We start from the raw sequence: 17,675 nt of genomic DNA on the forward strand, positions 1-17,675 counted from the left end.
AGATAGAGAGACAGGGAGAGAAAGAGAGACACAGAGCATAAGAGAGAGAGAGAGAGAGAGAGAGAGAGAGAGAAAGCAATATCCATTCACATTCATCTACGATAATTTGTTCATTTATCAATAGATTATCATCGAATTAAATAAGTCACCCATAAAATCAATACCGTTTTCTCTAATGACATTCATAGAAAACGGAAACTTCAAAACAACACCTTCAGCCTGGCGAGTGATTCTTCTTCTTCTTTTCACGTTTTTATTTATTTACCTATCTATTTACTTACTTATCTATTTACTTATCTACTTATTTATTAGTTTAATTATCTATTTATTTATTTATCTATTTATTTCCGTCTTTGTTCCTTTCTCTATTCCTTAAATCGTGAGTTAAAAATTATTACAGGTAAATTAACCTGCAACGAACGAGACAAATTAATGGAAATTATGATAAATATTTAAATAAATAACTAATTAAATATATAAATAATTAAAGACAAATATTAAAGAGGGTATCAAACTGTTACAGCTGACTTCAGGAGACGTCAGCAGCAGAAAGATTTAAATTTAAATTATTTTTTTAACAAGACAAACTTTAGAGGATGAGAATATTATTAAAAATTTTTTTTTTTTGGTAATTTTTGAATCATATTTTACTTTTATAACTGTCATACATTTTATAGTTATAGCTCCATGTACAAAAATATTCCAGCACTTGATTAAAAAATACGATTTCACACACACACACACTTATATATATATATATTACTAACAGGACCTCCTTCAAACTGGATGGTATCTTGAGAATGAGGACACTTTGCCCTAGAAAGCTTGTGACATTTTTTGAATAAATATCTCCACTAGATACCATCCAGTTTGAATGAGGTCCTATTAGTAACTGTACTTATACACAGAACGATTGTGTATGTGATAAAGTTAACACAACAATATATATATATATATATATATATATATATATATATATATATATATATATAATACATATATATATACACCACACTCTTGACCATATAGTATTCGCATTACATCTTAAAATTATTAGCCATTTCATATATAATTTTACAGCATAAAGTGCATTTTGTATCATGTTATATATACACCTTTAAGAAAGAGAGGTAGTGATTACAATATCATAAGCAAATAGCAACAATTGACCATAAAAATAAAGGTATATTATGAATGAGAGAGAGAGAGAGAGAGAGAGAGAGAGAGAGAGAGAGAGAGAGAGAGAGAGAGAGAGAGAGAGAGACCCTTAAGGTCCCTTCTCTTCAAAATGAGAACACTCTCTCTCTCTTAAAAAGGTGTTTATAAACAAACGAATGACGCAAACTACATTTAGAATTGATAATACTTTGATTGAGAACTTTGTGTATAATTTCTATGTATGTATGTATGTATGTATGTATGTATGTATGTATGTATGTATGTATGTATGTATGTATGTATGTATGTATGTACAAGCATCAGTGTATGCATTCTTTGTTAACTGTAATCAATTGTAGATGAATCATAATATCTTCAAAAATGTCCTACAAAAAGGTTTAAAATTAAAATAATCTTTAAAGTATGGACTAAGAATTCCCTGAAAGGACACAGCAAAACCTTTGTCAGAGATAAATAGATCTATGTTACATTAGCCTGTGAGTAAATGATAGGGATTAAATGAAAGTAAATATTATAAAAGATAAAACTGAGTAAAATATCTAAAATGAACTCTCGAAGACAGTCCTGGGCTACACAAAATTTCAAATGGTGCCAATTTTTGGTACAGATGATGACCTGGTCTTTGGAATCTAACCTTGCCAATAAGTGACGTGGGTGGTTGCAGATTACCTCTTGACCTGTCATCAGGTAACTCTGAACGTTCTTTCTGAGAAACCATGTTACAATCTGGCATTGCATATCTTTTTGTTTACATTCATAAGGGATTTCACGCTTACAGATGTCTCCAGCACGCACTTTGTCAGCACACAACAGTAGACATAAAAATTTATGAAAGTACAACACTCCTATATATGCAAAATACTTTAGGTACTGTGTGCCTAACTTTTAAAACACAGACAAACGTGCGTGACTTTACAATTGTCTTCACAAACTCATTACAAACAAACTCACCAGAGGCTTTGTACAAGGAATTCGCAATGGTAGAACCTTGAGGGCTGCAGATTACAGTTTTCTGAAGACAGAAAGTACTGTACTGACATTTCTGACAAATGGTGATGAGAATCTTGGAAGAATGGTAGTTAACTGACACAAGACACTCTGGAGCAGTCTATAGAAAGTTTTTAGAACTCTCAGCTGCAGATCTCCAGTCATTCCGAGGCTCTGTGATAGACCTCCATTGGTGGAACTTTCAACAGAATTCTCCAGTGTAGCCTGATCTACAGTCGCGTTTATTGTGCCCACACACAAAAGGCCAATGAAATCAGGCCTCAGTAATAGGGCTAGAACATCAATCTCTGTGGACAAGTAACAAAGTACAAAGTTCTTAGTTTCCCAAAATAAGTTGGTTTCTCTTGCACTAATATCTAATGCAGAACTGCTTAGCAGTTCTTGCCTACATTTAGTCTTTTTGCATAGACTACACATCAAGTTAAAGAGACACTTTTACCACTATTCTAAATCGTGTTTCAAATGCCAACTGAGTCATATTGTACCATTTCTTTATAGAATGATGTGTCGTCACTTTCTGGTCCCAGCTGGGAGAAATGATGTTAAATTACTCCGCTGTTTAACTCCTCTACATCTACTGAATCTTCAGGTGCATTTTGAGGAACATAATGCAGAAACATTGACTTCAGATACTCTGGGGTTACGAATATATAGGCCCCTCTGTTGGTTGCTTTAAATTTTCCTGAAAAATGGTTGTTACCCAATTTAAAAAATGCCCCCAGACAATACTAAAAATGTTAAAACATTGGGTATGTTCAAAGTTTTCAAGGCAGGTGATTCTCACACTACTTAATCAGTAACTAGACAGTGCTTCATACCCATAATTTCTAATACTAATGAATACTATCCACTTGTAAATCTTCTGATACCCCTGAGGTGTTGAAATTTAAATACCACTTAACACTGGTGGAACACTGACACCATAATTACACTGACAACACTAATCTGACAACTCTCCGTTCACTTTCAATATCCGCAGGTCCTTCGTGACTGAAAATACACTTGATACACTTGTATATCTTGTGATTATACCCTTGGAATCCTGGCCTCTTGTAAACAGAAGCCTTGATGTTCCTCCTCAAGGTTCATTGACCTGACACTTGAAGAAATTCGCCTTCCCGTCTGTCGTGATGACCGTCTCGACCGGGCTCAGACTCCCCGACATCAGGATGCCGGTGCCGTTGCTGTCCCCTTTTGAGGTTGCGGGTTCGACAAGGGCCTTTTCCTTGGCGTCGACAACAGAGTTTGGTAGGTCGGAGGGACTGGGGTTGCAGAGCAGCGCTGACATCTGGTGGGGATAGAGCGGATTACATTGGTAGGACAAGAGAGGTCTGTGATGCTGGGCTGTGAGGACACCTGGTGGCTGTAAGTGGGGACATGAGCTGTTTCATGAACATGAAAATGATTTTCTACATCAAATTGAACCAATAAATTTCTTGACAGTTCCTGCCATTTCATGCACCAAGAGGTGGTTTCTCCATCTTTGTTAATAGTCAGTGATTACTGAGACGTAGTTCCCAAGACAATGAGATCAAAAGAGTAGTGTTGTTACTTTCTACTGGCCATAAAAGTTTCTGATGAGAATCTGGAGGCCAGAAAAAAGTGTTCTGGATTAGTTGATTCTCATCCGTGATGTCTGCTCAAAATAAACAACATACTTAAAACTAATACCTAACTAGAATGCCTCTCTTCTTGAGAGCCATCACAGAAAACAGCTTATGCAAGAACAAACATAGCTGTATTATGAACTTGGGAGAGATCAATGCATTAACAACTTATTGTAACTGATAACCAGTGAGATCAGAGAACTTGAACAGCAGATATTTTGAGTGAGCTCAGAGCATAACATTTCTTGCGACCAGGAACTTTTGGGCAGGACCCAAGGGTAAAATAACCTTGGTATTGTCTGCTACAGTTCAAGGCCCACTGCCTTCGTAATTGACACTAGAATGAGCTCTGCTTGTAGGAACACCTTACCTCTCGATGTCTCCTCAGCATAGGAATAAACTCAAAGTCGTGGTCATCCTCGCCGAAGGGGTTCAGAAGGGCCTCTGCAACTTTGAGCCATCCTATGTAGAAGAAGAGTTGCAGGAATGAGAAGACAGGCACGTAGATGTCGATGCCACGGTCTTCGTACTTCTTCGATGGGTCCAGGAACTGTTCCCCGATGATCGAGAACACGAAGAACGTGTACACGGCTATTGTTACTACCTGGAAGGTTAGAGTGGGTGCATGTTAGCAGAGCTTTCTTGTGAGATCTTTACTCAGATTCCAACAACTTTTACACCACCCTTTCCCAGTTCCACTGGGGATGATTCATACAAGCTTTGAGGTATTGGACACTGGGAATCATACTATCCAAAAATACATCTACGACTAAATACAGCAATCGCCATTGCAAAATCCTACTAAGGGAGACTAAATCACTACAATGCTGCTTGGTATGCACTGATGGTGATGCTTGCTTGCCACTTTCTCCAAAACTACCAACTGAAATGCGATGCCTTTATCCCACCAGACAGTAATTCTTATTATAAGATTGATATAGCTTCTGTATTTAAGGGTGTTGTACAATCATGGATATGAAACATAGAGTAGTCACTGGGTTTCTGACCAGAGAAGACTCAGAAATGTATGTGGTGAAGCTGTGGTTAAAGGGACATAATTTGCAATAGGTGAGTTAAAAAGTTTAAGCAAGGAACCCCCAGGGTTGGTAATAAATTGGTCTCAGTCTAGGATGGTGTGGACTAAGTCTCAGCTTTGTTCTTTGAAACTTTGGCTTTGTCAAGTAGATTCTTCACCAGTTAGGGGCTGATTTGAAGAAGAAATTGGATATACTAGTCTGGAACTGTTGGCAACAGTTATAACACACAAAAACACCTTTTTGGGGGGAATTCTTGCCCTAGCAATGACACCTGGGCATGCCTATACGACCAAAGAATCAGCCAATGGAGTGACAGTGCTCCACCACAGCTGGACCAAAGACATTCAATAGCCAGTACACAGCACACAAGGTTTACGGTGAATGTCTTCTGGGAGGACAAGGGGGCGCTTTAACTATACTTTGAACTGGCCACTACATTACACCACTACACAAAAGAAAAGCACAGAAACAGATTGTTATTCAGTTTTGCATGGCAACACATGACCCTACAATTCTTTGGTGACATCTCAGGTCACTGCACAAGTGGGAAGGTCTGTGAGGTCACATCTAACTAACAGCCCCAGTCTGGCACCGTCAGACTTAACTTGTCCAGTCTGATGAAGGAGAGCTGTCAGGGATGATGCCTCTAATGATTCAGGCAAAGTGGGTGAAGCTGCTGGACACTAGACCATGGAATGCCTGAGAGTGTTTTTGCAAATTGGATTCAAAAAGTGGGTTTAAAAGTGGCACAGATGCATCACCTTGATTAGAAGCTACTTTGCAGACAAGGGGTTGCTCTACCAATGCATTTAATTACAAATTTCTCATGTTTTTAAAGGAGGTTTATGACACGGCATGCATAACTTTTAGTACAACTGCCGTACTATCTACTGCTGTTATGGATATCACAACTCAGTCATTAAATATGATTGAAATCAGACCAAGTGAGTCTTGCTGGTAACAATGAGAGATGAAAAGTGAATTTGTCTCCATTTGACGTCCTCAAATTCTTTTTAATCATTTGAATCTTACTGGTAAGTCAACAACTAAGATATTTGACACTGCAAATTAGTATTATCACCTCAAACTAATGTCGTTTTTGCATGTAACCTGATTGAAAATATGTCTAAAATTGATAAATCAAAGTTGCTTTAGAACCAGCAGCAGAAATTCCATTTACCCAAGGCAATGAGATCAGAACTGTTTTGACTCTTATCTCCACTTCATTGTAAACTTTTCCGCAGTGGAACTTGTGTCAAGAAAAAGGGATGAAACAGCGAATGCTGCTCTCAAAAATCCAACATAAAAGATTATCTGTATTCCAAGAACTAGGCTTTGCAAAAGGTTAGGTTTGATACACTACGATTCTTACTACAGTATAAATGATGGAAAGCTGACCTGACTGCAATGGTCCCTTGGTGAAAGTACTGGAAAATAAAATCAAAATGTCTGTGGCAGGTCAAACTACTGGCTTCATAGATTTCCAGTCTTCAAACATAATCAAAATCCCACAGAGGTCCATAAAATTACTCTGAGGTCAGACTTTTCAAGTACAACAAACCAAGGCTTCAGAGGTAACTTACCTGAGTATACACCAAGGGTATGTTGTAGGTGTTCCAGCCAATAAGTTCCCCACATTTGGTTCTCACAATCAGAATCTCTCCAATGACAGTCTTCTGATGCGTGTCGCTGCTGATGAGGTTGGCTTTACGGGCCTTGTCGACTAGCTTGCAAGCCCACATGATCGGGACCCAGGTCTTGTGTTCCTTCGTCCTGGTGTCAAGGGTTTCTATGACAATCATTTCATCTTCTGTCAAGTAACCTGTGATGGAGGAAAGTAAAACACCAACTTATGTCTGGACAGTTGACTGAACAAGCATGGTTTAAAGGCATAAGTCCAGCTTGACTTGAAGCTGGAAAGTTCTCCAGAGACTCAGAAAGATGGCAACTTTCAGTGTGAACTTTTGATAACATCATTTCTACATTTACTGAATTTAGAATATAGGAAATTACATTTAAAGGGTGAACAGGAACTTAGGACAAGTGCTAATTATCACTGGCACTTGAATTGGATTTGCACTGTGACATGTATTGAATGTACTTCAAGAACAATGTTCTCTATGTATGGGTACTTTTCTCATTTACAGAGCAATTGTTTTAAAGTCAGAGCAATAGGCTTTTAAAGTTAATCTCTCATTGTGCTGACAATTGCTTTTTCTGTCAAATGTCAAACCACTGAGCCTGTTGCAGTTCTAAGATACCTTGCTTTTGACAAATGACTGCTCAGCAAGCTGCTATTCCTAACCACAGGTCAAAACTCCACAGTGAATAAACTGTCCACAATTCCTCACCTGCAGCCACCAGGCCGTTAAGTCCCTTGAACTTCTTCTTCACTGCTGGGGATACCGTGCAAAACGTCAGGGCGATCGACAGGTTCACATATCGCAGAATTGTTCCTCGGATGGCGCAAGATTCTGCGTCCTGGGAGAGAAGAAGATTGAGATGTGTCTCTGAGTTTGTTTACTGTAATTTCTCTGGCCGCTATTCTAAAGCTGCATTGAATATTTACAAAAAGGTAGATGATTATATTTCCTAATCAGGATATAAATCTTCCTTAAGGTGAGCATGGGTAGTTATAATCTGAATGTATCTTGTCTCATACATGTTAAGTATCATACATTTATAAGTAATAGAATTAACCTGACCACCACACTTTGATAGTGATTCCTTAACCTGATACTCTGATCCCGTAATGATATCAGTCCTGCTCTTCTGCCAATAAGGTTCTCTACAACACTTGACAATACAAAATTCCTCCTTTCTTCCACTCTGGAGGAACTATGGCTTGCTCTACATTATAAATCACTTTTTCAGCTGAAAATTCAAGTAGAGCCAATATCTCTGATCCTTCTGCTCAAGTCTTATGTCTGCCATCAGAAGGCGCGAGGGATCTACCCATCTCTAAAGACTGGACAGGTATCTTATGTGGACGCAGAACAACCAGGACTACTGAACTATACAGGTACTATTCTTACCCAGAAATGAAGACTGGGACTCTCACCTGGCCTGGTATGAGAGACGACACCACAATAGACGTCGTGTCCGGCCAAGGGAGACTCTGGTACATGCCCCACCACCGGCTGACGACCAGGGACACGAAGAAACCCAACACGAACGATACGGGGATGACGTTCCGGAACCTCGCGCAGTGCATGACGACCATCTCGAAGCTCCTGAAAGATATCAAACCCGAGTCTTATTCCCAGCTGACGTAAGAGAGAATTGGTGAACTTGGGTCCTATTTCCAGCTGACATAAGAGTGAAATCAGTCTTATTTCCATCTTACATAAGAGAGATCTATTCATTACTAGCAAAACTACTTGACTTCAGCTTTCAAAACCACAACAGTTCTCCAGACGAGCAAAGTAACTTACGTTTTCTGTGCGTCGTTGAGAGCGAGGCGATAGGTTAGCGACAGTATTAAAAAGAGGATGGTATATACCAGCATATCCTGCCATACCATCTTGTAAACACTCCCGCGCCATCTGTCGAGAGAAGTGGTTTTGTCAGTATTAAAGCGTTCACATGGACCAAGTCCACCACAGGGGCCACTGACTAGGAATTCAAGGTTCCAGAGAACATTGTGCTCAGTTGAAGGAAGCAACGTAAGGTAACAGAAAATACAGAAACAAGAGATAAGTTATCAGAAAAGAAAAAATAAATTAAGAAATTAATAAATAGAGAAAAATGAAAGTAAATCATAAATACAAGGACATCTGCTTCAGGGTATACCCTTTTGACGCACGAACGTGGAAGTCCTTGGAGACTTAAATGCAAAAGTTATATACATACAGAACTGTACTGAGTGTTTGGCAATACAGAAAATGGCCCACATATTGTGACACGTGATAGATAATAGACTACGTATGCGTAGCACTAGACAAGAGCACGCTCAGACTCACGCACACATATGCGAGTGTGTCTTTGCGCGTACGAGCATTTAAGTCTTTGTGTTTGTGTCTGTGCGTGTCTGCTCTAGACTTACCTGGCCAAAAGCCTCCAGAATGAGCCAAAGTTGCCCTGGCTGGCCATCATGTCTGCGTAGACCACCGTCATCCTGCCTGATTTTCCTCTGACCGCAGTTTTCTGGAAAAGCCACGAGAGGAAATTATCAAACCCATATTCTGGTGAGTAGGAGACTGTGGAAAGTAAGGCGGAAGAAAGAGAATATGAAAGGAGGTACAGTAAAAGGGATGAAAGGGGTTGCAGCAGCTAGGGACTGAAGGGACGCTGCAAACAACCTTAAGTAATGCCTACAGTGCACCGCATGAGGTGCACTGTCGGCACTACCCTCCTAGGGGATCTTTTTAGCTTAATTCCTAGTCGGGGTCGCTGTTTTGAACGTGCATCTTCTAGCTGTTTCTATTGTGAGTGGGTGATTTCGTAATTGGTTTCGACAGATGTTTGATAGACTTTGAAAATGATTCTTTGTCAATAGTTATATTTTTTATTGATTCTACTGATTTCAGGTTACTAACATATAAATATTTTCACCAATACATACAATAATATCACAACAACTTCCATATACAAATTATAAAGACATTTATAAAGATTGGGGTAAAAATAAGTCGATTTCTTCCAAAAGTTGATGATCTAGAAATCTGGCTGAGTCTGTCAAATCCCTCTGACAATGACAGGTTGAAATTCCTCATAAGGAAAGAGTAACAGAAATCTTTCTTTGGTTAAAGCTAAGTCTGTTTAACAGACGGTCTGTAGCATCCCTTTGTCTGTGACAAGCCTGGTGCCAATATGTAAACAAGAGACTGAATCTGAGGCTGAAGCTCTTTGAATACTGGAACAGAAAAGTGGCACTCTGGGAAAACATCAAATTAATGAGACTTTTTTCTGTCGCAAAGTTTAATCTCGACATTAGGGAATAGGGACCTGAAAATATATATTAAATAAGGAAGTCTGGTTCCTGTAGAAGACGCTGGCACTGTTCCAGAAATGGATCTTCCAGTACTACAGGGAACCGCTGGCACTGTGCCAGAGTAGATGCTGAAGGCCTGTGCTATAATGCAATAGTACTGTGTACAGGTCTGGCCTTTGTAACCAGAGAATTATATGTATATATGTATTTATATATATACACAAATAATGTCCGTCCTTTTCCCCACAAGATTTGCATTCACAGCTCTCCCAAGGTCTCTTCAATTGTTGCCATGAACGAGGTACATTTCTGGTCAAAATTTCGTGAAAATTCACACTTGAATTATTACATACGTTTACCATAATTTTACTGGCAACATTTTCTATTTACTTCTCTCTCTCTCTCTCTCTCTCTCTCCCCATGATTTAATCTTCTTTATACCGAGAGAGAGAGAGAGAGAGAGAGAGAGAGAGAGAGAGAGAGAGAGAGAGAGAGAGAGAGAGAGAGAGAGAGGTATATTGATTCGAATTCTGCAGTGCAGTGTTTAATGCCTTTAACTCTTCATTATCAGGTTTTACGGATCTCTCGAGTCACTCTCTGCTACACACACACACACACACACACACACACACTCTTACATACACACACACACACACACAGAAAGGTCAGTGTTACAGAACCGGTTCGAACCACTTCTAAATAACACCCTGGTTCTACGGACAAAAAATAATTTATGTTCGTTGGCTCCTGCATAAACTATTAACACCGCAACGCCCAAAGATTCTCTGTGGTTTATCCTCCTCCCAGTCTCTCTGTTGCTTATTTGATTTTTAATATTAAATATTTTAAACTATATATATGTATATATATATGTAGTGACCCAATTACCCACCTTTGGTTGGTGTAAACAGTGCTTGGTCCATAGATTACTGCTTGCCTACTGCCTACAAGTCCAGTCTATTGTACATGGATAAAGTATTACAATCTACAAGGGTCATCCCTGAAGAACTGGTGAGAAATAGCATTTTGTTTCCCACAGGACTTTAAGGACTAAAAAAAGGGATTTTTTGCTGACTCTCATATTGGCCTATGCCTTTCAGAACAACACTGCACTATACTGATTTCAAGACTAGCATTCACGGTGCTGCTAAACAGCAGAAAGTGAAATTTTCACTCACCAGCAGGACAGGTTATGAAACATGCTACTGAACCGTAGCACAGTATCCTCAAGACCAAATATAAACATACAATCAGTGCCTAAGTAGTCACTAGGAAATTACTACTGATGAATCAGCAGGTGACAGGCCTATGGGAACCACAATGGCCCCATACCTCCCATGCAAACACGCTAAGGTCGCGTTGCCAGTGAAATCAATCAAGCCATGAGCCAAGGTCGAATTGGGGTCACATCTTGGTGAAACTTGGGCAAAATCACTGAGCTACTGTGAAACTGGTCTCAGCAAGGTACAAAAGTTCACACTAAAGATTTTAGCAAGTGATCTGTGTTGTAAAAGATCTGGGAACTGATAAGAATCATTATCAACTCATAAAAGGGTCTGAAGTTATTTTGTCCCAGAATTTGCAGCAAATGCTATAGCTAGCCATTTACCAACAAACACTGATTAAAATTACCATCACGTTTGAAAAGGCATTTAGTGCTGACACATACATAGTAATATTCTTGTTTCTGTAGCTGCAACAAACATTGCAGTGAAGTATGAATACCCTCCTTATACATACATACATACATACAGAAATATTCTTACGTTCCTCAATTCTCCAGACGACTTTTGACCTAAAATCCAATTGGCTCCCAAGTCCAATCGTTCTTGACCTAATTTTACCTTTCTCTCGCGTGTTCCACTGCATTAGAGAATAGGGAATATGCCTTCGCTGGTTGGGTGGTCACGAAAACTCACTGCTTTATTGATTAGACAGACACTCACTTACTTCCCTCGCCCCCACCTCTGAGTGGGAGTGAGTATTTGGGAGGGGCCTGATGAATGAGGTTCCAGTTTGACTGGAAGGGGAGTTACGTATTTAGGTACCTTCTTTGTACCCCCACGCAAACAGACTTAGTGAGTGTGTGTGATTGAATCAGTCTTTGTATGTGTACATCATGTCTTCAGCTAGAAGTAAATTATTCAGCGTTTTTCGACAAGTTTGCCATAAATTTCACTCCACATTGGCCAGTCTCAGAAGTTTCTTCTAGGTCTCAGTTTTCTGCAAAAGAAAACTATTGTCCGTCCGCACATTATTCTGTCAGAATTTTTCTGTCCACCCTCGGATCTTAAAAACCGCTGAGGCTAGAGGGCTGCAAATTGGTATGTCGATCATCCACCCTCCAATCATCAAACATACCAAATTGCAGCCCTCTAGCCTCCTCAATAGTTTTTATTTAATCAAAGGTTAAAGTTAACCATCATCGTGCGTCTGGCAACCATATAGGATAGTCCACCACCCGACCATGGTTAAAGTTTCATGGACCGCGGCTCATACAGGTGTACAGTCGATAGATCGATGCCTGTGGGAATAATACATTCAATTCTGACGCTAGATAAGTCATCCGGTCAATAGGAATCGCCGACATGCTGGAATCCTTTTCAACAAATGGTCTTAATTTTTTTTTCCTGGTGAATTCTGAGTCATCATAATTATGGGTTATCGATGCTTCGAGTTATCTTACTTAGCGGTTATCGATAACTCTGAATTATTATAGATCATGTTAAGGATTGGTTTTTAAAATGCACGTGTAGATGTATATTGAAGTAAAGGTTATGGAAAATTATTATTATTATTATTATTGGAATCTAAATTGACTAATATAATCGCTGTCAGTTGAAAACCTTGACAAAACACAATTATCGAATCACAAAGGTTTTTAGACAGCATTTTATGGTTTTTAGACTAAAAACGTCAGGTTTTTATATTAAAAACTTTGGGTTTTTGGACTGAAAACCCTAAGACTACGTAGACAGCAATTCATCCAAAAAACTGCTGTAACGTGGACCTCTTGAACGCTTATCTCTATAATACGCACCGAATGTCCTGTCGACTCATAGCTTTATCAACAATCGTATCCTGTCGAGTCTTCAAAACTCGAGTAAAAGGTTATAACAAAGAACTATAACAATTACACTATAACAGTGAAGGCTTAGAGAGGTTTAGAAGCTATATCTAATAATAATAATAATAATAATAATAATAATAATAATAATAATAATAATAATAATAACTAAATATCTTAAAAAGTGATGCAATTTCAACCAACCAGCGGAAAGATTCTGACAAATTTTTTTTGTCTCACATTCTCAAGGTTCCGTCGGTTATACGTTTCGAGAGAGAGAGAGAGAGAGAGAGAGAGAGAGAGAGAGAGAGAGAGAGAGCGAAAAGTTGATCGTATACTGCATGATTCCTGTCTAGTTAAAGACTGTCATTATTCGGTCTTTCAGTTTTACGTCGGTGGGCTATTGCGCGCTTGTAATCATCTCTCTCTCTCTCTCTCTCTCTCTCTCTCTCTCTCTCTCTCTCTCATTATCAAGGTCATGTGGAAGGGGAATGAGTTTGCTCTTTTTTTTTCGTCCAGAATGGAGTGGGTGGGAGGCGGGTGGGGGTGGCAATTTGTATTGGTGTGAATTTGGACAGTTACACTGCAATGCTTTACATGCAAATTGTTTAAATACGTATTTACTTTCGTATATCTGTCTCTGTATACATACACATGCACATAACACATGTGTATGTATGCATGTATATATATATATATATATATATATATATATATATATATATATATATATCTGTTAGTACTGTGAAAGCAAAAATGTTATTCAACAACCAGAACTTACTTCCATCTTTCGTTTTCCCCATAATTCCGAAAAATAACTGTGAAATTCTCTTTCTTTCCACGTCAGTATTTCTCAGTGTGAATGGAGGACCAATATTGATAAAAAAATACCAAGAGGAAATGCTTATAAAAAATATATTTCCAGGGACATATAAACTGATCTTTCTCAGACCCCTCCCTCCAGCAGGCGAGTTTTTCAGTGCATTCCTGTACAGAACGTGACTTGCTAGTTTTCACAGAGGCCTTGGGCATGTTTGTACCCAGTTTGTACATTCAGGAGAGTAGTGTCTGCAGTAGAATTTATTATTATTATTATTATTATTATTATTATTATTATTATTATTCAGAAGAGGAACCCTATTCATATGGAACAATCCCACCAAAGGGGTCACTGCCTTGAGATTCTTCAGGCTTCCAGAGAATCTGGTGTTCATTAGGAAGGAATAAGAGAGGTCCCACTTATTAAAAAGGAAATAAAATAAAAGAATAAAGAGATAGATAGATAAAAATGCATTAATAACTAGATGGAGCATCTAGTTAGGATGCCAAAAAATGGCAGTTTTCATAAATCTTGTCAGCTATGGTGTTTGTGTTCAATCAAACACTGTACATCACCAGAAACCTGTCATTTGTAAGCTTTCCAAGTTATCGATCGTTGCTTGCAAGCATCATCGACATTTTTTCTCGCGTAGGTAGGCTGTAATGATACTTTTAAAGTGATGGGTACCATTACAGTCAAAATTTTTCGTTTTGCTACTTTACCCAACAGCTGTTTATGTTTTGGTGGAACCGTTTTTTATTTTGGAAGCTCTGACGATGGTGTAACTGACGACTTCTGGTGCAAGGAACAGTACCTGGAATGCTCCTGGAACGTTCCTTGTCTTCCTGAAGTACAGATCAAGGTACATTGATTCTCCAGTGATGATAAATGTTGAAATGTTAACCCTAGGCCTAAAGACGAGGTTTTTTTTATAGGTCAATGCACCCTTAGACCGTAGTGTTCTTGCATAAAGGAACTCAAATTTCTGTTGGAATTTAATTCTTAAAATAAAAGGGTCAGGTCAACCATAGCTCTTCAGATGAGGAACAGTAGTTTGAATCCAGGTGTTGGATTAATCAATAAGTGGTAAAGGATTTTAACCGGGATTACCGCGTCTCATCAGAGAGAGAGAGAGAGAGAGAGAGAGAGAGAGAGAGAGAGAGAGAGAGAGAGAGAGAGAGAGAGAATTTACCACTGAGAGAGAGAGAGAGAGAGAGAGAGAGAGAGAGAGAGAGAGAGAGAGAGAGAGAGAGAGACTAGTCAATACCAGTTGAAAGTAGTACTAACCAACTCAACCGAAAAAATATACCGATTTTGTCCGTTCGCGTGTGTCCGTTCGCACGTAACGCTTCGCGCCTCCTTTCCGCCATCGCTCGCTTCGTCGAGGATGAAGCGTCGTTGTGTAAAACGAGAACCCACGAACCCGTGAAGAGGAACAGGATGTATCGGCCTAAACCAAAATGCTTCTTGGAGTCGACTGAATCTATGGGATTTCTCGGAAATATATTATTATTATTTACATATGTGGATTTTGGAGTAAATTTAGAAGGAATTTAGTGTGCGTGCGTGTGTGCGCGCTCGCGTGCGCATGGTTTGTTGTGCGTTATTGCTTTGTTTCCAGGAATCTGCCAAACCGATCGATGTACGAGAATGTGCAACTTTTACACGCACGAATGAACTCGTGTCGGTTCATATTTCGTCAAATAACTCTCTAATAACTTCAGTAATGATCAATATTAATGATGATTGAGATGATCACTTCAATGATCATTTGATTTTGAGAAAGATCACGTCATTATTAATAAAAATTCTGGTCGAAATTAAGAAGAAAAGAAATTATCTAAAAATGATTTCGATGACGTCACGCGTAAACAATAGATATGATTAGCAATTCTAGATAACAGACAATGTTTAGAATTCCTGAATTTGGAATTGACAGGCAACGGGAATTTTTGGAATCACTGGAGGTAATTGTTTTTGCTCATGCTACCTCTGACCTGACCTCCATTTGACCTTCTTTGAGAGGGCATACCTACTTGCTATTGATCTATGAAGATAAATTTCTGCTTTCCTAGGAAGACAAATAGGAGAGAGAGAGAGAGAGAGAGAGAGAGAGAGAGAGAGAGAGAGAGAGAGAGAGAAATGGGAATATAATATTTACATAATATAAAGCTTATCATCCATTCTTTTAAGAAATTCCTAGAGAGAGAGAGAGAGAGAGAGAGAGAGAGAGAGAGAGAGAGAGAGAGAGAGAGAGAGAGAGAGAGAGAAATATCTACTTATACAAATCTTATCATCCATTCTTTCAAGAAATTCAGAGAGAGAGAGAGAGAGAGAGAGAGAGAGAGAGAGAGAGAGAAATATCTACTTATAAGAAACTTATCATCCATCCTTTTAAGAAATCCTTGAGAGAGAGAGAGAGAGAGAGAGAGAGAAGAGAGAGAGAGAAATATCTTATCATTCCATCCTTTTAAGAAATCCTTGATAAAGAGAGAGAGAGAGAGAGAGAGAGAGAGAGAGAGAGACCCGCATCCACCACCCCTTTCTATCCCATTCAACGTAATTTTTCCTAATCTGGGCCATTTTACATTCAAAAGCCTTCAACCGGATTTGATCCAATTCCCTTATAAGTAAATCTAAGATAATTTCCCTCATTTGCATATGAAAGATATTATTTTCTATTACAAAACATTATTCAATGTCATTTCAGATTTTTCTTTTGGGGGGAGGGGGGAGGGGGCCAATCAAGCTAATATATATTAAAATAATGGCTGTGACTGGGTCCCATATTACAGTACAGTGGGATCATTTCAGGTTTTTTTTTGGGGTGGGGCAAAGATTTAGAAATTTTGGTATGGGTGGGGTGGCCAGCGAAGCGAGGCTTATCAGCTGGAGGTAGGGGGCGTTGCTTTAAGGTCCCCAAAAAAATTTTTGGATAATTTTGCAAATTTGGGAGCATTTTGAAGCCATACAAGTTCTGTATTGAGTTGATAGAGCAGGAAACAGGTATTATAATTATAATAATAATAATAATAATAATAATAATTATTATTATTATTATTATTTCAAATGCTGTGTCTAGGGGTCCATCCAGTATCTTGAGGGGGGCAGTGCCCCCCTAGATGACGCCAAGCAAATCTAGAGTGGATAATACCAAGGTAAAACTCACAGAGCTTTAAAACACACGAAAACTCCTTCTCAACAACAAAGAAGAATGAATGAATAATTAAAACACGTATGAAAACTCTCTCTCGATTAAAATATATAAAAAAAAGTATTTAAATCTGGAATTAATTATATTACAGAGTTATATTAAGGAATTACATTACATAATTACATCCATTGTAAGCAAACAGTTTAGGGTAACAAAGTAATTCATCCCTTACCGGAAAAAATATATAGTCGTCGTGAAGTTTATATAGATTCTTCTATGGCGTCTTCATGAGTGATAAAATCCTCCTTAATTGTTTTAATTAATTAATATTAAATCGATAAATTCCTTTTAAAATTTATACACATTTTTGCGGCGATCGAGAGATATGGAGAGAGAGAGAGAGGAGAAGCAGACGTCTTCACTCCACCACAGTCAGGACGACACTGAAGACGTTGTCGCCTTGTAGTAGGGGTAGGCTAACCCATCCACCCCCCCGGGAGGTATCCCCACCCCTACCCCACCCCTCCCCACCACCAGGACGTCCATCTTGGGAATCACAATCCCGCGTCCTGAATAGTAGGATTCAATACGTATATCCTACGAAATCCTACACCAATAGGAATAGATAAACACGTTTAAAATAACTTCGATACTTATACTGCTATTAGCAACAGCTACGAGCCCAATAGCCCCTACGGCTATTGAGCAATTAGCTGTTGAAATAGCAACAGCTATTAGGAACTTTTACAAGGTCAATAAATTAGGTTTCAGACCAAGTGCTGGTACACATGACGATGAGGTCATTCAGCGCTGGAATGGAAACTGGCAGTTAAAAAGGCGTAAGAGGAAGGAAGGTAGAAGAAGGAGGAC

At 38.8% G+C, this 17,675-nt stretch overlaps 1 protein-coding gene across 4 annotated transcripts; it reads right to left on the bottom strand.

Moving 5' to 3' along the window:
- Positions 1–1,222: 1,222 nt before the first annotated feature.
- LOC136856337 (bestrophin-3-like) lies at positions 1,223–17,250 on the bottom strand. 4 transcript variants are annotated; one of them, XR_010858314.1, is made up of 8 exons: positions 8,877–8,980; positions 8,266–8,376; positions 7,893–8,064; positions 7,183–7,312; positions 6,415–6,653; positions 4,165–4,398; positions 2,793–3,475; positions 1,223–2,543 (listed from the first exon to the last, which is right to left on the bottom strand). XR_010858314.1 is itself a non-coding variant. In XM_067134091.1 (8 exons), exons 2-8 carry the CDS (start codon positions 8,945–8,947, stop codon positions 3,266–3,268), a joined length of 1,167 nt encoding a protein of 388 aa, XP_066990192.1. In that variant the 5' UTR covers positions 8,948–8,977; positions 17,038–17,250; the 3' UTR covers positions 1,223–3,265. The 4 variants fall into 4 exon arrangements, 3 of the variants coding, with proteins under 3 accessions (XP_066990192.1, XP_066990191.1, XP_066990193.1); XM_067134091.1 differs by adding an exon at positions 17,038–17,250 and having other exon boundaries at positions 1,223–3,475; positions 8,877–8,977; XM_067134090.1 differs by having other exon boundaries at positions 1,223–3,475.
- Between the last annotated feature and the right edge of the window lie 425 nt (positions 17,251–17,675).

This window comes from Macrobrachium rosenbergii, chromosome 35 (assembly GCF_040412425.1).
Source record: "Macrobrachium rosenbergii isolate ZJJX-2024 chromosome 35, ASM4041242v1, whole genome shotgun sequence".
Classification (NCBI taxonomy): Eukaryota; Metazoa; Arthropoda; class Malacostraca; order Decapoda; family Palaemonidae; genus Macrobrachium; species Macrobrachium rosenbergii.

Excerpts from the sequence above, each read along its gene's own strand:
- LOC136856337 (XM_067134091.1), bottom strand. The coding sequence starts at position 8,947 with ATGACGGTGGTCTACGCAGACATGATGGCCAGCCAGGGCAACTTTGGC. Across the intron at positions 4,399-6,414 it reads TACCCTTGGTGTATACTCAG|GTAGTAACAATAGCCGTGTA; the intron begins GTAAGTTACCTC and ends CTAACCTTCCAG. Across the intron at positions 3,476-4,164 it reads TGCTGAGGAGACATCGAGAG|ATGTCAGCGCTGCTCTGCAA; the intron begins GTAAGGTGTTCC and ends TATCCCCACCAG.